Raw genomic sequence first — 22,135 nt, 5'->3', positions numbered from 1 at the left:
AGAGATTATAGTTGAAAACTTCCCTAATATGGGAAAGGAAACAGTCAAGTCCGGGAAACGCAGAGAGTCCCATACGGGATAAATCCAAGGAGAAACACACCAAGGCACATATTAATCAAACTATCAAAAATTAAATACAAATAAAAAATACTAAAAGCAGCAAGGGAAAAACAACAAATAACACACAAGCGAATCCCCATAAGGTTAACAGCTGATCTTTCAGCAGAAACTCTGCAAACCAGAAGGACGTGGCAGGACATATTTAAAGTGATGAAGGAGAAAAACCTACAACCAAGTTTACTCTACCCAGCATGGATCTCATTCAGATTTGACGTAGAAATTAAAACCTTTACGGACAAGCAAAAGCTAAGAGAATTCAGCACTACCAAACAGCTTTACAACAAATGCTAAAGGAAGCTCTGTAAGCAGGAAACACAAGAGAAGGAAAAGACCTACAAAAACAAACCCAAAACAATTAAGAAAATGGTAATAGGAACATACATATCAATAATTATCTTAAATGTAAATGGTTTAAATGCTCCAACCAAGAGCCATAGACTGGCTAAATGGATACAAAAACAAGACCCATATATATGCTGTCTACAAGACACCCACCTCAGACCTAGGGACACATACAGACTGAAAATGAGGGGATGGAAAAAGATATTCCATGCAAATGGAAATCAAAAGAAAGCGGGAGTAGCAATTCTCATCAGACAAAATAGACTTTAAAACAAAGACTATTACAAGAGACAGAGAAGGACACTACATAATGATCAAGAGATCAATCCAAGAAGATATAAAAATTGAAAATATTTATGCACCCAACATAGGAGCACCTCACTACATAAGGCAAATGCTAACAGCCATAAAATGGGAAATGGATAGTAACACAATCATAGTAGGGGACTTTAACACCCCACTTTCACCAATGGACAGATCATCCAAAATGAAAATAAATAAGGAAACACAAGCTTTAAATTATACATTAAACAGGATGGACTTAATTGATATTTGTAGGACATTCCATCCAAAAACAACAGAATACACATTCTTCTCAAGTGCTCATGGAACATTGTCCAGGATAGATCATATCTTGGGTCACAAACCAAGCCTTGGTAAATTAAAGAAAATTGAAATCATATCAAGTATCTTTTCCGACCACAACGCTGTGAGACTAGATATCAATTACAGGAAAAAATCTGTTAAAAATACAAACACGTGGGGGCTAAACAATACTTAATAACCAAGAGATCACTGAAGAAATCAAAGAGGAAATCAAAAAATACCAGAAACAAATGATAATGAAAACACAACCCAAAACCTATGGAATGCAGTAAAAGCAGTTCTAAGAGGGAAGTTTATAGCAATACAGTCCTACCTTAAGAAACAACCTAACTTTACACCTAAAGCAATTAGAGAAAGAAGAACAAAAAAAACCCCAAAGTTAGCAGAAGGAAATTAATCATAAAGATCAGATCAGAAATAAGTGAAAAAGAAATTAAGGAAATGATAGCAAAGTTCAGTAAGACTAAAAGCTGGTTCTTTGAGAAGATAAAGAAAATGGATAAACCATTAGCCAGACTCATCAAGAGAAAAAGGGAGAAGGCTCAAATCAGTAGAATTAGTAATGAAAAAGAAGTAACCACTGACACTTCAGAAATACATGGGATCATGAGACATTACTACAAGCAACTATATGCCAATACAATGGACAACCTGGAAGAAATGGACAAATTCTTAGAAATGCACAACCTTCCGAGACTGAACCAGGAAGAAATAGAAAATATGAACAGACCAATCACAAGCACTGAAATTGAAACTGTGATTAAAAATCTTCCAACAAACAAAAGCCCAGGACCAGATGGCTTCATAGGCGAATTCTGTCAGACATTTAGAGAAGAGCTAATACCTGTTCTTCTCAAACTCTTCCAAAATATAGCAGAGGGAGGAACACTCCCCAACTCATTCTATGAGGCCACCATCACCCTGGTGCCAAAACCAGACAAAGATGTCACAAAGAAAGAAAACTACAGGCCAATATCACTGATGAACATAGATGCAAAAATCCTCAACAAAATACTAGCAAACAGAATCCAACAGCACATTAAAAGGATCATACATTATCGTCAAGTGGGGTTTATCCCAGGAATGCTAAGATTCTTCAACATATGCAAATCAATCAGTGTGATACACCATATTAACAAATTGAAGGAGAAAAACCATATGACCATCTCAATAGATTCAGAGAAAGCTTTCGACAAAATTCAACACCCATTTATGATAAAAACCCTCCAGAAAGTAGGCATAGAGGGAGCTTTCGTCAACATAATAAAGGCAGTATATGATAAATCCACAGCCAACATCATCCTCAATGGTGGAAAACTGAAACCATTTCCACTAAGATCAGGAACAAGACAAGGTTGCCCACTCTCACCACTCTTATTCAACATAGTTTTGGAAGTTTTAGCCACAGCAATCAGAGAAGAAAAAGAAATAAAAGTAATCCAAATCGGAAAAGAAGAAGTAAAGGTGTCACTGTTTGCAGATGACATGATACTATACATAGAGAATCCTAAAGCTGCTACCAGAAAACTACTAGAGGTAATCAATGAATTTGGTAAAGTAGCAGGATACAAACTTAATGCACAGAAATCTCTGGCATTCCTATACACTAATGATGAAAAATCTGAAAGTGAAATTAAGAAAACACTCCGATTTACCGTTGCAAGAAAAAGAATAAAATATCTAGGAATAAACCTACCTAAGGAGACCAAGACCTGTATGCAGAAAATTGTAAGACACTGTTGAAAGAAATAAAAGATGATACAAATAGATGGAGAGATATACCATGTTCTTGGGTTGGAAGAATCAACATTGTGAAAATGACTCTACTACCCAAAGCAATCTACAGATTCAATGCAATCCCTATCAAACTACCACTGGCATTTTTCACAGAACTAGAACAAAAAATTTCACAATTTGTATGGAAACACAAAAGACCCCGAATTGCCAAAGCAATCTTGAGAACGAAAACTGGAGCTGGAGGAATCAGGCTCCCTGACTTCAGACTATACTACAAAGCTACAGTAATCAAGACAGTATGGTACTGGCACAAAAACAGAAATATAAATCAATGGAACAGGATAGAAAGCTCAGAGATAAACCCATGCCCATATGGTCACCTTATCTTTGATAAAGGAGGCAAGAATATACAGTAGAGAAAAGCCCGCCTCTTCAGTAAGTGGTGCTGAGAAAACTGGACAGCTACATGTAAAGGAATGAAATTAGAACACTTCCTAACACCATACACAAAAATAAACTCAAAATAGATTAAAGACCTAAATGTAAGGCCAGAAACTATCTAACTCTTAGAGGAAAACATAGGCAGAACACTCTATGCCACAAATCACAGCAAGGTCCTTTTTGACCCACCTCTTAGAGAAATGGATATAAAAACAAAAGTAAACAAATGGGACCTAATGAAACTTCAAAGCTTTTGCACAGCAAAGGAAATCATAAACAAGACCAAAAGACAACCCTCAGAATGGGAGAAAATATTTGCAAATGAAGCAGCTGACGAAGGATTAATCTCCAAAATTTACAAGCAGCTCATGCCGCTCAATATCAAAAAAACAAACAGCGCAATCCAAAAATGGGCAGAACACCTAAATAGACATTTCTCCAAAGAAGATATACAGATTGCCAACAAACACATGAAAGGATGCTCAACATCACTAATCATTAGAGAAATGCAAATCAAAAGTACAACGAGGTATCATCTCACACCAGTCAGAATGGCCATCATCAAAAAATCTAGAAACAATAAATGCTAGAGAGGGTGTGTAGAAAAGGGAACGCTCTTGCACTGCTGGTGGGAATGTGAATTGGTTCAGCCACTATGGAGAACAGTATGGAGGTTCCTTAAAAAACTACAAATAGAACTACCATATGACCCAGCAATCCCACTGCTGGGTATATACCCAGAGAAAACCATAATTCAAAAAGACACATGCACCCCAATATTCATTGCAGCACTATTTACAGTAGCCAGCTCATGGAAGCAACCTAAGTGTCCATCGATAGATGAATAGATAAAGAAGATGTGGCACATATGTACAATGGAATATTACTCAGCCATAAAAAGAAACGAAATTGAATTATTTGTAGTGAGTTGGGTGGACCTAGAGTCTGTCATACAGAGTGATGTAAATCAGAAAGAGAAAAACAAATACCGTATGCTAACACATATATATTCACTCTAAAAAAATGATCATGAACCTAGGGGCAAGACGGGAATAAAGACTCAGACCTACTAGAGACTGGACTTGAGGATACGGGGTGGGGGAAGGGTAAGCTGTGACAAAGTAAGAGAGTGGCATGGACATATATACACTGTGAAACGTAAAATATATAGCTAGTGGGAAGCAGCCGCATAGCATAGGGAGAGCAGCTTGGTGCTTTGTTACCACCTAGAGGGGTGGGATAGGGAGGGTGGGAGGGAGGGAGACGCATGAGGGAAGAGATATGGGGACATATGTATATGCATAACTGATTCACTTTGTTATAAAGCAGAAACTGGCACACCATTGGAAAGCAATTATACTCTAATGATGTTTAAAAAAATAGAATAAAATAAAATGATATCATGGAGATAAGTAATTAAAAAATAATAATAATCCATAGGTGTGGTGTGTTTGGTAGGCAAGCCTTCAAAGCATGGTGTCCATTGGCGAAATTTTAAATGTTGTCCTCATTTGTCCTTAGGAACATTTAGATATATGGGAGTCCTATATAATATCCAATGATTGGCCAGATGCCCCCTTTTGATGGTTTTACTTGTCCTCCCAACATTAAAGAATCACGTTCACCAAAAATTTAGTGCATTGCTGTACTTCATAAAGAAGCTGCAAAAAGTAGCTCAGAATGAACTAACACTCGAGTGGTTGCTATATACCAGGCCTATGTGTAGACAGTCCTCAAGTGTGTAAACCTGAGTATCTCCCCACAAAATAAGTAATTCGGATAATCACTAAATGCTATTTTTATACTTTTTTAAAATGCTAACTGTTGAGGACACTGATGAGGCATGATTTATTGGAACCCCCATGATATGAACCATCTATAATTTCTCAGATCCTAAAAGAAAACACATCTTTTTACAGGAAACCTCCCCAGTTTTGAGGAGCACATTGAGGAGAGAATTGACAAAAACAGCATGCCCACTCAGATATCTCCCTAGAATACTATGTCATTAGAAAATGCAGTGGAGGTCCCTTTCTTGCATAACTGCTGCATGCTATGGTCTGGCTCAGTCTGAGCAAGCACCAAGGGCAGAGGAGATGTGTTTTCCCTTGGAGAACTTTTCCCTATCCTATGATGTATGCACAAAGGGCCACCCATTCACCTACTAGACAGTGGATAAAGCCCTGTATGTGTAAAGAGGAACCTAAATATCCTTTCTTTTCCTGTCTATTAGTTTCAGTTGTTTTGTAATGTTTTCCCATGACACAATCCATCAACTGAGGACAGTTCTTCACCTGGGATTTCAGGGCAACTAGGTTTAACAGAAATCTTAAGCACACAGACTGGGAAGTCATCTCTGAACTGTTTCCTCACTGGCTCCCCTCCCCCAGTACCACCAACAATCCAACACTCAAGTTTACCTGGAGCCTTTCCTCACAGCTGGATCATCCTGTCCTCTTCTTCCTGCCAATCAATCCTGCCTGGGCCAATTCCAAATTCTTGGAAATTCTAGCTTGGGAGATTCTCCATTTCCCCAAAACCCACACACTTGGATGTTATCCTCTGCATCATATTCTCTCATTTTAAGTCCTGTCTTTTTTATTCACTTTGGCACCTAATGCCATACTTCCTTACTCTGTGACCTATTTCGTATACACATGACTTGAAGCTTTACAACTAGACTGCCCCTCCCATAGTGTTAGTAGAACTTCAAATTCTCTACGTTCTGTCTCTCACAAATACCTGAAACAGAATTGTTGCCTGCTGGTTTTTTATTTTTTATTGAAGTATAGTTGATTTACAATTTTGTTAGTTTTAGGTGTACAGCAAAGTGATTCAGATACGTGTGTGTGTGTGTGTGTGTGTCTGTCTGTGTGTATTCTTTTTCAGATTATTTTCCCTTATAGGTTATTACAAAATATTGAGTATAGTTCCCTGAGCTATACAGTAGGTCCTTGCTGGTTATCTGTTTGCTGCCTGCTGTTTAATTAACAAACCAAACATCACTTCTCATTTTGTATTTAAAAAAATTACACATAACGTGTTCTAATGGCCATATAAATCCTGTGGAAAGCAGTAGTTTGGAAAAGAAATATACATTTTGCAGACTGTCAAAAGAAAACTGGTGTTTTCCTATGCTGCCACTGTGAAAAGTGTGGCTATACAGTCTGCCTGGGCAGAGCATGGCTCCGTAGTTTAGATTACAGTCAAAACTGCAGGCAGCTTTTCCCTGGCTGCATCATGGTTTCTAGCCTCATCCATGATTCCTTGCCCACTTATAATGTTAAAGAGCACTAGGATTTTTTCTTTTCAAATACAAACAAAACTTTGACTGTAAACAGTTCTATCCTACTTGTCTCACATGAAAGTTGAATCTTATACAGGAGAGAGGAGGGTGTGTTTGTGTGTGTTATGAAGCTAAATTTAGCTCTCTCTAGGATAATCAATTCAATCCAGGATAAACATTTTTTTATACTTCTAAATAAGCCTACCTTTAAAACTCCAATTATGCCCTTTAGCCCCTTGAGGAGAATCCATGTAGGCACTTGCCTTTAGGGAAACTGTCTCTAGGCTGATTTCTTGCCATGATCTCTGTGCCGCTCCAGGTCATACTCAACTTCCTTCCAAACTGCTGTTCATAAAGATGCAGGCTCTTAAAGGTGTCTTCGCTGCACCACCATACCCACTCCTGCCACTAAGCCACCATGTACTCCTGGCTGCTTACTGCATAGTAGGTATGCCTGTACTCCTGAGAGCCTAGCAGGTAAAGTCCCCCACACCCAAGCATAACCTTTCCCACCATCCTTACCGCTTATGTCTTAAATCCTCTTCTCTACCCACTCCACCCAAGTGTGCATTCACTAGAGTCTAAACATACCATGAGTCGTCCTGCCACTCTGTCTGTACTGCCTCTGCCTGAAGTTCTCCACATTCCTCTGTTCTATCTGCACATTTCTCAGGATCCACTCAAAAGCTCATTTTTTTCACCTCAGTGGTTCCTTCCATCTCTCAAGGCCCATAGGACTATGTGCTTAACACTCATTTTCCCAAATGGAATGGTGTGATAGAGTGCTTAATGGCCACCAAGTCTTTTCATTTCTGTATATACACCACTTTACAGTGTGACTTTGCAGCTTCTTCCATCAGGAGGTGGAGTCTATTTCTCTACTCCTTGAATCTGAGCTGTTCTTGTAACTCGATTTGGCCAATAAATGCAGCATGAGTAACTGGGTGACTTCTGAGCCTAGGTCTCAAGAAGTCTTGTAGCTTTCCTCTTCTCCCTGAGAACGCTGAAGCAACCATGTGAAGAAGCCCCAGCTAGTCTGCTGGAGGAAGAGAGATGATATTGAGAGGCCAGTCAGCAGCCAACCATCAGACATGTGAGTGACGCCATCTTAAATACTCAACCCTAGTCGTATTGCCAGATGACCAACTTCATGAGGAACTCTCGGAAAGACTAGCAGAAGAACCACTCAGCTGATTCTAGCTCAGATTGCTGACCCACAGAATTATGAGCAAATAAAATGGTTGTTATTTTAAGTCACTAAATTTTGGGGTGATTTGTTATGCAGCAGTAAATAACTGAAAGAGCAGGTTTTGTACTGCTGTATTCCTGGCATCTAGAGGGCATGTTCATGGTAGGTTGTCAGTAAGAGATTGCTGTGGATCCCTGTCATCAAGGTGTCACTCCTCTTTACTTAGTAGACAACCAAGCTTCCCAATCCTCATGTCTCTCCCTGGCTCTCAAACAGTTCAAAGCCTGGGCTCAACACTGTCTTCCAGGATGACACCTTGCAGTTCTTCTTCACTCCACTGGACCAACATCCATTCATTTGCTCCCTTCACAGCCCTTTGACAGGTCATATCTTTCAGCTGCATGCTGCATTCCCTTACTAACTACTTCGTTCACTAAACCCTGAGGGGCCAACCCATGGACTGCCTCAATGCCATAAAGCTGTTCTCAACTTCCCAACCTTCCACCATCACTCTGAACCCTCACTACCTGATTCACATGTGCTTACAATTAGGAGAGACCTAAGAGATTGTCTAGGACAACCCCTTCCAGTTATGAATGAGGAAAGAAAGTCCCAGGTAAGAAATAATAATAATACATGGCTTATTCAAGGTCACATGATGGCAGTATCAATACCAGAACCCACATGTCATGCAGATTATTACCTAGTAGATTGCTTATTTGTGCTTGGTTTGTGTGTGTGCAACTGTGCCCTGCAGTTTAGACTGTGGAAGTTCCTTGGAGAGTGGCATCATATCTTTTACTTCTCCTACCTTTTCACACTCTTCCTGCTATCTGCAAAGACTGACCAGTAACTACTGGACACGTCAGCAGTCAATAAATGCTTGTTGATTAATTGACATTTAAAAGGAAATTACGCTTGGAACTGTTCTGTATCTTGTTTTTGGTGGTAATTACAACCATAGGTATTTGTCAGAACTTGAACTGTACATTAAAAAGGGTAAATTATACTGTGTATAAATTTTTAAATTAAGGTATAATTCAAAGCAATTATGCTGAAGAGATCTATTTATTTGATAAATGTGGCTAAATGTATTACTGTGAGAAAAGAAATTTGGCCCTTTGAAAATAAATTTGTACATAATAGGCACTCGGTAATGTTAGTTTCCTTCCTTCTTGTGTACAAATGCTTCATGATTACCTGTCAAGACTGCTAAAGAAAGCATTCCTGCCCTAGGAGATGACTGGATCTCAGATGACTTCTAAGATCCTATGATTTCTTTGAAAGGTAAATAAATGACTGTTTTGAAACACATGTGTAAAGTAAAATATAGAAGCGTTACTACACTATTCCAAAGGTGGGCCCCCTAGAACCTTGATTTTACTTCCAAAGACTTAGACTCAGGTATAAAACTATTAACCCTCTGTTAATAGAAATTATTTTAAAACTTAAAAAATAATACAAAAGGACGACCAAATGTCCTTTCGTTGTCATTCTGGAGCATTGACTGAGAGATGTGTGTCTATAACCCAAGTGTGTCTAAATAACCCAAGGATTATTTAGTTCTCTAGGGGATTACATCCTTGTTTGGCTTATTATTCACTAATGATTAGGATCCAGACTTTTTGAAGTGACATGTTAACTTAAAGATTTTTTGTCTGGTAGAGATGAAAAAAATTTGTTTGGTAGAAGAAATAATCCCAAAGACTATGGATTAACTGTCCTATAGTGCATTAACCACTTTTCTATCTAATTTAGCTATCTTATTCTAGCATTTTTACTTTCAGTATTTATATATACTGAATCTCTCAAATATTCTTTGAATCAGCCTTACATAATGCTGGGTCCCTCACTAATAAATTAGTCTTTGACATGTGTTCATTCTGTATTTGTATGTGAGTCATGTTCTTAATTTTGAAAATTATATTGTAATTATATATATTATACCCCAAACATCCTACAACATTGTCTGTGGACCATGTCCCATCCTGCACAAAGTCCCTGATATCTACTGCTGACTGCTGGTTTTAATGCTGTAAGAGCACCTTGAAATACCTTTGTGATCATGCTGGTACCTGAAGAGGTCTTTTCAGGAAAAAAACTGGATACCTCTGCAAGTGCTCAAGAAAACTGCAGAAAGACTTTCTGGAACTACTCTCACAAAATGAGAAACTGATGTCTTTCCTATCATGTTACTGTTCTATCTATAAACCGAGAGGATGACATTAAGAACCTTTGTTTTAGAGATCCAGAACAAATAGACTCACACTGGGCCCTTCTTTCCTGTCAAACACTATTCCTGTAATCCGCTTTTGCTAGTAATGGCCATAAAATAACTATATTGGAGCAATAAAAATTGATAAACTACCAGCTGCCTCAAAAATCTAATAGCTTTGGCAAAATATACTGCAGCTTGTTGTGATAGAGCCTCCTTTTCCCTAACACATTTTATTTTAACACTTGCCTTTTCACACTACTGAATAGTATAATCAAATTAACAGATTCAGCAAATGCTCAGTGAGTTCCAGGCACTAGACACTGCTCAGCCCTGACTACCCTCACCCCCTTCCCCAAGCAGGCTCAACTAGTACTCAGTGTCAATCATTGGTTTGCAGTTGTCCAGGATGAAAATGGAGAATAGAGCCCAAATGGAGGGTTGCATTCTGTCCTGTCAGCACCCAAAAGATTTAAAATGGAGTCAAGCAAAAGAATAGATCTCTTTCACATTAATAAAATTTAATGATCTACAACACTACTGAGTATTAAATGCATACAGATTTGAAACATCCTGAGAAACAGGAAGGGTGGGTTAAAACGTGGTTCACAAACAAACTGCTATTTATAAATATTCTGAATCAGCTTGACAACTTTATTGAAAGAGGTATGAAACAAATATCTTCCAATGAACACTCAAACTCAGAAATAATCGAAATATGGTGCCCATTCATACAAAGACCAAAGTGCCAAGTTTCCATGCAGCATAGGGAATCCTCTGCAAAGCAAGTCTGAACCAAAATTCTAAAACGCCAAGGAGGAGGGGGTGAAGTGGGTTGAGGATATAGAACAGGAGTAGGAGTAATTTTTTCAACCTACTTTTACCCTGGTGATTATTAAAACAGAATTCTGTAATATTTCACAATAGAATGTTTTTGAAAAAATAATCTGTTTAGGCCAGCTTCTGCCTTGGGATGTAGGGAGCTGGAAGTAGTGTTGCTCTTACCCTTACAATTAGCCAAACTAAATTAAAATTCATGACTTTTATTGAGCCCATCAGAGGAGTATTACTCAAGTATTTGTTGAGAGGAGTATTTGTTCAAGTATTTTGCTTTAATTTAAAGTTGGTAGTTTGTTTTCTTGCTGTGGTGTTTTGAGAATTTTGTTTTTTGTTTTGTTTTGTTTTGTTTGGCTGCACCGTGCAGCCTGTGGGATCTTAGTTCCCCGACCAGGGATTGAACCCACACCCCCTGCATTGGAAGCGCGGAGGCTTAACCACTGGACTGCCGGGGAAGTCCGAGAGTTTTTTTTTTTTAATATTCTGAATAAAAATCCTTTGTTGGTTATGTGGTTTATCAGTAAATATTTTCTCTACATCTGTGGCTTGGTTTTTTATTCTCTTTTTTTTTTTTTTTTTTTTTTTTTTTGCGGTACGTGGGCCTCTCACTGCTGTGGCCTCGCCCATTGCAGAGCACAGGCTCCGGACGCGCAGGCTCAGCGGCCATGGCTCACGGGCCCAGCCGCTCCATGGCACGTGGGATCTTCCCGGACCGTGGCACGAACCCGTGTCCCCTGCATCTGCAGGCGGATCTCAACCACTGCGCCACCAGGGAAGCCCCGGTTTTTTATTCTCTTAATGGTGTCATTCACCAAGCAAGATTTTAATTTTGATGAAGTCCAATTTATCATTTTTTAAAAGGACTCATGTCTAAGAACTCTTATATTAACCTTAGATCATGAAGATTTTCTCCTATGTTTTCTTCTAAAAGTTATGTAGTTACATGTTTTACATTTAGGTATGTGCCTATTTCGAGTTAATCTTTGTCCATGATGTGAAGTTTAGGTGGAGATCTGTTTTTTACATATGGATGTCTAATTGTTCCCACACCGTTAGTTCAAAACACTATCTTTCCTCCTCTAAATTGCTTTTGCACCTGTTTCAAAAATCAGTTGCCTGTATTTATGTAGGTCAATATCTTAACTCTCTTTTGTTCCATTGTTCTGTTTTTATCACTTCATCAATACCACTGTCTTGATTACTGTAGCTTTATATTATGCCTTAAAATCAGTGTGTTTCTCCAACTTTATTCTTCTTTTTAAAATTTGTTTTAGCTATTCTAGATCTTTTGCTGTTCTTTATAAATTTTAGAATCATCTTGTCTATATTTATAAAAAATCCTACTGGCATTTTTGTTTGAATTAGGTTAAATCTAATCATGAATCTGATGACTTTGGGGAGAAATGACATCTTTAATATGCTGAATCTTCCACCACATGAATATAGCATATTTCTCCATTTCTTTAGATTTTCTTTGATTTTTTTCATGGAAGCATCTATGTTTTGTAGTGTTCAGCATAGAGATCCTGTACATGTTTTGTTAGATATATACCTGAATGTTTCATTTCTTTGGAGCTGTTGTAAATGATATATTTTTTTAAAGATTCAGTTTCTAGTTGTTTATTGTCACCATATAGAAATATGACTGATTTTTGTATTGACCTTATATCCTGCTTCCTTGCTAAGCTGTTAGTTATAGGACTTAAAAAAATAGATTTCTCTGATATATTCTAAGCAAACAATCATGCTGTTTAGGAGTAGGGATACTTTCATTTCTTTCTTTCAATCTGTATACCTTTTATATATTTTTTGTCCCTTTTTGCACAGGCTAAGACTTCTAGTATGATGTTTGATAGAAGTGATGAGAGAGCACAGCTTTTTCTTATTTTACCTTTAAGTTCTTTATCAAGTTGAGGAAGTTCCCTTCTATTCCTACTATGCTGAGAGTTTCTATTATGAATGCATTTTGAATTTAGACAAATGGTTTTGTCCTCATCAACTGATACTATCATTTGGTTTTTCTTTTTTAGACTTAATATGTTGATTACATTGATTGATTTTCAAATATTGAACCTGCTTTTCATTCCTGGGAGAAACCCCACTTGGATGTAGGGTTTTATATATTGCTGTTAGATTTGCTAATATTTTGTTGAGGGTATTTGCTTTTATATTCATGAGGGATATTGGTCTATAGTTTTCTTTTTTGTATTGTTTGTCTGGGTTTGGTATCAGGGCTTCATAAAATGAGTAGGGAAAGATTCTATCCTCTCCTGTTTTCTGGAAGAGATCTTGCAGAATTGGTGTTATCTTTTCTTTTTTTTAATTTTTTTACTTTATATTTAATAATTTATTCAATACTCATATCAATCCTATAAGTACAATACTATTATTTTCCCCTTTTGAACCAATAATGAAACATTCTGAAGCACAGAAATGTTAACAGTTTCCCAAGAGCACAGAATTAGTAAGTGGCTGAGCAGAGATTAAAATTCAGGAAGTCTGACAGTAGTCCCTGTGCCATAACCACTTGCCTATAAAATGGTGTTATCTTTTCTTTAAATGTTTGTTGGAATTTGCCAGTGAAACCATCTGGGCCTGGGCATTTCTTTTAAAAAAGATTTTTAGCTGTGAATTTAATTTCCTTAATAGATGGATCATTATTCAGGTTACTTGTTTCATCTTCAATGAGTTTTAGTAGTTTGTGGTTTTCGAGCAGTCTGTCCATTTCATTTAAGTTGTCTAACTTATGTGTGTAGAGTTATTCATGGTAGTATCCCCTTATTATCTTTTTATGTCTGCGGGGTCTATAGTGATAATCTCCTCTTTCATTCCTCATATTGGTAATTTGCTTTTTTTTTCTTTCTCAGTTTTGCTAGAGGTTTATCAATTTTATTGATCTTTTCAAAGGACCAGCTTTTGTTTTCATTTATTTTTCTCTGTTGTTTTTCTGTTTTCAGCTTCATTGATTTCTGCTTTATCTTATTTCCTTTTTCTGCTTGCTTTGGGTTTATTTTGCTCTTTTTCTAGTTCCTAAGGGGGAAGCCTAGATTACAGTTGACCCTTGAACAACAGGGGTATGAACTGTGCAGGTCCACTTATATGTGGATTATTTTCAATAGTAAATACTACAGTACTACACGATCTACATGGTTGGTTGAATCCACAGATGTGAAACTGCCAATACAGAGGAATTGAGGTTATGGAGGAACCATGGATAAGGAGGGCTCACAATAACTTAGATATGGATTTTTGACTGTGCAGAGGTTTGGCACCCCTGACCCCTGATTGTTCAAGGGTCACCTGTATTTATATGAGAGATTTTTTTCCCTAAAATATCATTTACTGCTATGAATTTCCCTCTAAGCCCACAAATTGAGTTATGTTGTTTTTTCATTTTTCTTTAATTAAAAATATTTTCTAATTTCCCTTAAAAGTTTCTCTTTGATTAATGGGTTATTTAGATATATGATATCCAATAGCCAAGTATTTGGAGCTTTTCCTCTTATCTCTCTGTTGTCGATTTCTATTTTATTTCCTTTATGGTCAGGGAACATATTCTGTATGATTTCAGTTCTTTTATATTTGAAGTTTGTTTTGTGACCCAGGATGTGATCTATCTTGTTGAAAGAATATATATTCTGCGATTGTTAGATAGAGTGTTCTGTACATATAAGCTAATTCCACTTGGTTGATAATAGTGTTCAGTTCTTACATATTCTTGCTGATTTTCTGTCTGCTAGTTCTATATATTAATTAGAGAGGAATGTTGAAGTCTCCAACTATAATTGTGGGTTTTTCTACTTCTAATTTTAGATCTGACAGTTTTTGCTTCACATATTTTGAAGCACTGTTGTTAGGTGTTTACACATTTAGGATTGTTAAGTCTTTGGGGTGAATTAAATAACCCTTTTAGCATTATATCCCACTTTATCCTTTCTTTTTAGTTTAATAGACATTTATTCTATTATTATGTATAGTTGAACAAGCTCTACACACAAAATTATATGGTTTAAGACTTTTTTTTTGAGTGGGAAGAAATTTGGGTCTCAAAACGTTTTGCGAGCCTGCTACATGTTTTCTGGAAATCATTAAGTGGACCTTTCAAGACCCTTGAAGAAAATACGAGAAAAATTGGTTCAAGAAAACCAGCAATTAGATTTCAAAATTAACCTACCTGTTAAGATAGCAAACCAAGAATTGGAAAGAATTGGGGCAATTCCTCTTCCATATTTCCTATACACTCAAATCCACCCTGGGAAACAGAACATGATGTAAGCAGAATGTAGTGGTATGCCCAGCCACAACTGGTGGCCTGGCAAGTTTGTGGAATGGTGAGGCTCTTGAGGGTAGTTTGAGCAGGGATCAGAAAAATAACTGTAGGCAACATATAAAATTGGAAACCAATTGAACTTGTATTGACACCAACTACATGACTTTTCTCAGTATCCTTATGGGAATGGATAATGTGGCTTGACCCAAAATAGCACTGATTAGACTTAGTGTTACTTTTAAATAAAACCAACCCTGTTGTCCCCTCTGTGGTGGCTTAGAGAGTTCATAATGGTCACAAACTAATATTACAGATAAAAGATTTAAAATTTTGATCCAAGCTTTTTCTGTCCTCCCACACTTGAAAGGTATCTGATGGACACCAATTTCCCAATCCTAGCATTACTAGCTTACAAACCTTAGGGCTAATTAACTCCCTTCTCATTTACCTAATGTTCAATTTCCATCAGTTTCAGTATACACCAGTGTAAATACCATGACTATTTTGCATGAAGTTCAGTATTCTACAGATCCCAGTCCTGGGATTAAACCAGTAGCTCCCATCTTTTATGTGAACATCAGTGGTACCATGGAGGCCAAGGCAGTTTAATTTAGGTTAACCAGGATGTTTTCATTTGTAAGCGAACCCTCTTGCAACAGGTTTATTCAATTCTCTTAAAAATGGTGACACTCCTTTACTTTTCGCCTTTTGGAAGCAGCTGTTTACATAAATGGAATATTAGATTAAGTCTAAAAATGTGGGCCCTAGTCAACTTTCATTGTTTTTCTGCATATGATCATGATAAAGGATCAGGATATCCTTCACATTTCCAAGGAAAATCCAATTTAAAAAGTTTGTCCTTGCCAAACTCCATAAAACAGCCACTTTAGAGTAAACCAGCAGAGCATTGCATCACCCCAATAAAGCTGTAGGTTTCATCACATGCATCAACAAATCTACATGGCTAGTTTCTGCACTCCTCTTTTCCAGAATTTATTTTACACCTATTGTACCAAACAGCATTTTAAACACGGACATATCAACTCCCTAATAAAGCAAAAACAAAGGCATTTCCCTTATTAGAAACAAGATACACCATCACTTAAAGTCTTCAAACATTATTGCACTTTAATTTTCATAATTTGACAATGCATTCAATGAAATAATCTGGAGACAACTAGTTTTAACAGACAAATTTAAAAACACCTTTAAGCGGACATGAATGTCCTAAATTGTTTATTAGGTAAGAATTTTACAAACATTACTTATATTAGCGGTAATAGTGGAGCTGGAGAGTATTGCGCCTTCTCCAAGCTGCACGGCGAGAACCACCAATAGTGTGGTGGGACTTGTGGCCCTTTCCAAGGCCGCGGCTCTTTCTGCCTGCAGATGTCAGCCCCCACATCTCCCTGTGCTTGTGGACTGGTTTGGTGATCCACTGGGTGACAGGGTTTCTTCTGATAGCTTTATGAAATGGATCAATGATGATAACCTCAAAAAATTTGTAAGTAGAATCTTCACCAACCCAGTAAGAATTCAGGACCCTTAGGGCCCCACAGTGACGTCCAGTTCACTCCTTGGCAACAGAATGAAGGCTTCGAGCAAACTAGAGCTGGTTGACACCATGATGGAGAGGCTTGCCGTAGGTGGCACCATTAGGAACCGGGCATTTGCGGGCACCACAGCACACACGAATCTGATATATGACATAACCTTGCTTGGCCTTGTAGCCCAGCCTGTGTACCTTGTCAGGCTGGGTGGGGCAGAGGGCCCTCTGCAGTGCAGAGAGCTGGCGGTACTGCCAGCAGTGCACCCTGAGCAGAAAGCAAATTATGTGGGACTGCTTCTTCCTCCTGGATGTACTAGCAAGTGCCCATCTCGGCTCACCTGATGGCTGCTGCCAGACGGAAAGGCCCACTTTATCCTTGTAATTTTATTTGCTCTGAATTCTTTCTTTTCTTTTTTTTTTTTTGGCGGTACGTGTGCCTCTCACCGCTGTGGCCTCTCCCATTGCAGAGCACAGGCTCCAGACGTGCAGGCCCAGCGGCTATGGCTCATGGGTGCAGCCGCTCCGCAGCATGTGGGATCTTCCAGGACCGGGGCACGAACCCGTGTACCCTGCATCGGCAGGCGGACTCTCAACCACTGCGCCATCAGGGAAGCCCTGAATTCTTTCTTTTGATCAGCATTTGCATCATATCTTTTTTCATCTTTTACTTTTCATCTACCTATATCATATTTTAAATGATTTTCTTATAGTCTTTGTGGTGGGATCATGTTTTTTAAATCTGTTCTGACAGTCTCTGTCTTTTAATTGTATGTTTAGACTATTCCACTTAATGTAGTTATTGATATGCTTGGTTTAAACCTACCATTTTATTATTTCTTTTCTTTGTGTTATACCTCTGTTATTATTTCCTCTCTTTTCCACTTTCCTGCCTTTTGGGTTATTTGAACGTTTTTTAGTGCTCCATTTTAATTAATCTACTGTGTTTTTTTTTTTTTTTTTTTTTTGCGGTATGTGGGCCTCTCACCGCTGTGGCCTCTCCCGCTGCGAGGCACAGGCTCCGGACGCGCAGGCTCAGCGGCCATGGCTCACGGGCCCAGCCGCTCCGCGGCACGTGGGATCCTCCCGGACCGGGGCACGAATCCGCGTCCCCTGCATTGGCAGGCGGACTCTCAACCACTGTGTCACCAGGGAAGCCCTACTGTGATTTTTGAGTTTATCTCTTTGCATATCTTTTGTGGTTACTCTAGGGATTATAATATACATATTAAGCCTTGCACAGTCTGCTTAGAATCAATACTTTACTACTTCAGGAGTCATGCAGAAACCTTACACCCTGTAGGTCCCTTTACCCTCTCCCCTTTATGTTATAGTTGTCTTATCTATTACATCTACACATACTGAAAATCCCTTCACACATTCTTATTGTTTTTGCTATCAGCTGCCAAACATATTTTAAGTAATTCAAGAGAAGAACAGTCTGTTATATCTACCCAAATTTTACAATTTATATTGCTGTTCCTTCATTCCTAATGTGCTAAATTTCTTTCTGCTATAATTTCCCAACTGGCTGAAGAACTTCCTCTAGCAGTTCTTTTAGAGCAGATTGCTGGCTATAAATTGTCATCCCTGAAAGATATTTTTGCTGGATATAGAATTATGTGTTGACAGTTCTTTTTTCCCCACACTTCAAACATGTTGTGCCATTTCCTTATGACCTCCATGGTTTCTGATACAAGAAATCCACTGTAATTCGAATTGTTATACCCCTATAAGGTAATGTATTTTTCCTCTGGCTGCTTTCAAGATTTTTTTCTTTGTACTACGTTCAGCAGTTTGATTTGGATATGTCTGGAAACGGGTTTCTTTGGGTTTATTCTGTTTGGGGTTTTTCACTGCTCAGGCTATTCAAAGTCTCATAAATAGGCTCTGGATCCAGAAGAGATTGGAATAATAATGACAAAAAACTTCTTTTGAAAGTATCTTTGCTTTGTAGGGACCTGCACACAGTAGAAATAGAAATATTTTCTGTATATCCCAGACAGAATTTAACATTAGTAAATTATAGTTGTAACTCCTGCTCCCTTTCAGTGATGTGGAAGATTGTTGCAAATGGACTAGAATGGAGAGAATTGAGCTCCAGAGAGAATGAGTGAGTTTTGTAGTTTTACACACCTAGTAAGTTGCAGATCTATAAGTTAGTGTTCAAGTTCTGTTTACACTACTATAATATGTTCCTATGCACTTATAGAATTTGTCCCTCCTCCTAAACTGAAACTTTAGCTTAAGTTTATGGTGAGATGCTCGTTTGAAATGTCTACTTTTTAAAAAAAATCAGGGAAAGTCTCATATTTTAAATTCCTTCAGGGAGGCATTAAGTCTTGGTTTGAGCAGGGATTGGTACACTATAGCCTGCCCGCTAAATCTGTCCCACTACCTGTTTTCATGCAGCCTATAAGCTAGGAATGGATTTTTCTGTTTTTAAATGGTTGGAAAAATCAAAAGAAGAATAATATTTGATGACATGTGAAAATTGTATGAAATTAAAATTTCAGTGTAAGTGAAGTTTTTTTGATATTTATTTACTTATTTATTTATTTGGCTGCGTTGGGTCTTAGTTGCGGCACACGGACTCTTCACTGAGGCACGCGGGCTCTTCGTTGCAGCGCACGGGCTCTAGACCACACGGGCTCAGTAGCTGTGGCACGGGGGCTTAGTTGCCCCACAGCATGTGGGATCTTAGTTCTGTGGCTAGGGATCGAACCTGAGTCCCATGCGTTGGAAGGCGGATTCTTAACCACTGGACCATCAGGGAAGCCCCTATAAGTGAAGTTTTATTGGAACACAGCCATGTCCATTTATTTACATAAATAAATGTCAGTGGTTTCTCTTATGCTGTAATGGCAGAGTTGAGTAGTTAAGACAGAGGCTGAATGGCCTGCAAAGCAAAAAATATATACTGTCTAGCCCTTTACAGAAAACGTTTGCTAACTCCTTGTTTAGAATAATGTCCAGTGAATTGAGTTAGGATGTCACTGATCTGAACTGTGTGAAAAGGGTAGCTAGAATTCAAACTTTGCTCTTTGAATAAGTGTCTTAGGTGTAAGAAAAGTAGAAGATAAGAATTATTAACTGTTTACAGTACTAGTCTATTGACATGTATTGAATGTTTTCAGTTCTGCAGCAATATTCTGTTCTTTTAAAATTAGCCCTTCAGGAAATCCTACTATTTGCAACAAGATGGACAAACTGGGAGGGCATTATGCTCAGTGAAATAAGCCAGACAGAGAAAGACAAATACTGCATGGTATCACTTCTATGTGGAATCAAAAAAAAAAAAAAGGTCAAACTCATAGAAACAGAGAGTAGAATGGTGGTTGCTAGGGGCGAAGAGGCAGGAGAAATGGGGTGAGGTTGGTAAAAGGGTACAAACTTTAAGTTATAAGATGAATAAGTTCTGGGGATGTAATGTACAGCATGGTCACTATAGTTATCAATACTGCATTTTATACTTGAAAGTTGCTAAGAGAGTAGATCTTAAATGTTCTCACCACAAAAAGGAAAAAAGGTAACTGTGTAGTGATGGATGTGTAAACTTGGTGGGAATCCTTTCACAATGTATAGGTATATCAAATCAAATCATCACATTGTACACTTTAAATATATTATAATTTTATTTGTCAATTATACCTCAATAAAGCTGAGGGGAAAATTAAATAAATAAAGGGCAAAACATAAAATAAAATTAGTCTTTCAGATCAAGAGAAATTGATTAGAAGAAAAGCCAGGACTGTTTCTACCTGGTTGAAGAAGATTGTCAGTTGGAGGCACTTGAGGCCCAAGTGTGAGGGGCTTAGGGAGGTTTTCTTGGCTGGACGAGGTAAAGGTCATTATTTAAACTTTGTTTTCCTGCTTCTCTGTTGGGCTTTTTACAGGTCTAATTACCTAGTTGACTTTCTGTTCTTTTGTGAGTCTTTTTCTCTATGACTAGTGAGAGGAAATGGCTGATCACTTTTAAATGAAGAGGAAAGCCCAACTCAGACCAGGAACTGTTGCCCCTCACCCCTACCGCTATAGGTGGACCTTTCCTTTGGGCTTATTGACCTACCTTGCCAGCTGGCATCAGAAGTCCATTGAGATGTACATGGCCTGTTTCTCCTAACCTCTTCCCTCCATCTCAAGGACCAAATGAGCCACATCTGTACTATGCATGAATTTAAGGATTTTTTTTTTAGGCCCAAGTTAACTTCTGTTACGCATTGAAATTTAAGCTTCTCGAGTGGGTTGCCTATCATAGAGTTCCTGGCAACAACAAATTTTAAATGCACAATACACATTAATTTTTAGGGTAAAAATATTATTATCTTGGTTTGTAAACTTACCTTTTAGGTGACAGGAAAACAAATCTCTCTTTGTGCTATGCCTGCTTATTATGTATTTTCTATACATATGTGTTCTATAATTATATATTCTCTCTTGGATCTACTACTACTGTGAAATATAGCTGTTCTGAATGTCCTGGGCCACACCATTCTGGCAGTGAAAGCAGGGTCTGGATAACAGTCCCTCAGACTTTTGCCAGCTCTATTATAGTTCTCCAGCTTCCAGGGAAGTCTTCAAACATACCCAGTTTACCCTGGAGGTATCTGTTGTGTTTTCCTGAATAAGGTATTCTAGAGCTCCAAGTGTCATCTCCCTCCTCTCCGTTTGCTCTTAGCACCTTTGGTGACCTCTGGGGCAGGGTCCTTGCTGGGCTGCTAGTGCTTTCAGCCCCTTGAGGCTGCTCTCCTGTGTTTGCACAGCCCCCAGAGCTGCAAATACCACTGACATGCCTGACTCTGTCCATGTGGGTGGCTCACTCTTACACTTCCCAGTTAAGGGTACTGGTGTCTGTGCTATGGACCTTGACTTTGACTCTCTCATCCTCCTGCTGCAGCTGGATCTTCTGGGGTTGTGGGGGCTGCATGTCAGCTTGTTCAGGTTTCTGTGGAAAGCCCATCTCTTACTGGATTCTGAACCACGTCCTTGAAAACTGAGCTTTTAGATTAACCTGAGTAACACACTTCACACCATTTTCTGAATCATTCCTCTCTCATACCTTGGGGTATTGCCACTAGATCAGTGGATGAGCTACCATCTTCTCTTGGAACTCCCTTCTTTACTAGGGAATTCCTTGGTCCCTCAAGAACCTAGATTCCTGGTAAGATAGGCTGCTCCTAGGTACACCTGACAGGTGAGAATTCAACTGGTGTGTTAATCACCTTCTGCTCAAGTTAGGCCCCTCTGTGAGTTTATGTATATGTATTGATAATATATGCCCTATGGTGCATATCCTTGAGGAGATTTTAAAGCTGTGCAGCTGCTATAGGAAGCCCAGAGCTTAATTTCTGCCTTTACCTAAACTCTTGCATTCATCTGAGATGTTAGCATTAGTTTGGTCTTCTCCCTGCCCAAACATTCTGCCATGTACCACCTTGTGCCCACTTCAGGCCTAAGTGGTTGACCTAACTATCCAGTGTTGCTATTTCATAGAAGTTGACTCTCATTCTTCCCAAACCTTCATCTACTTTTGTATCCTATTCCAA

General features: G+C 38.4%; 1 protein-coding gene and 1 pseudogene across 6 annotated transcripts in view; one reads left to right on the top strand and one right to left on the bottom strand.

The window, feature by feature from the left end:
* Positions 1 to 22,135, top strand: part of JADE3 (jade family PHD finger 3) — a 151,783-nt gene that overhangs the window by 17,384 nt on the left and 112,264 nt on the right. For 2 of the 6 annotated variants that reach the window (XM_067722808.1, XM_067722807.1), the window contains exon 3: positions 8,930 to 9,008. The exons of the other annotated variants lie outside the window; for them this stretch is intronic. In XM_067722808.1, the coding sequence (XP_067578909.1) occupies positions 8,993 to 9,008 (16 nt within the window). In that variant the 5' untranslated portion in view covers positions 8,930 to 8,992. The remainder of the gene's footprint in view (positions 1 to 8,929; positions 9,009 to 22,135) is intronic. 6 annotated transcript variants of the gene reach the window in all.
* Positions 16,283 to 21,549, bottom strand: LOC137217267 (large ribosomal subunit protein eL15-like; annotated as a pseudogene).

This window comes from Pseudorca crassidens, chromosome X, assembly GCF_039906515.1.
Source record: "Pseudorca crassidens isolate mPseCra1 chromosome X, mPseCra1.hap1, whole genome shotgun sequence".
Lineage (NCBI taxonomy): Eukaryota > Metazoa > Chordata > Mammalia > Artiodactyla > Delphinidae > Pseudorca > Pseudorca crassidens.
The sequence above is the reverse complement of the archived record's forward strand: the minus strand, read 5'-3'. Positions and strand labels throughout refer to the sequence as shown.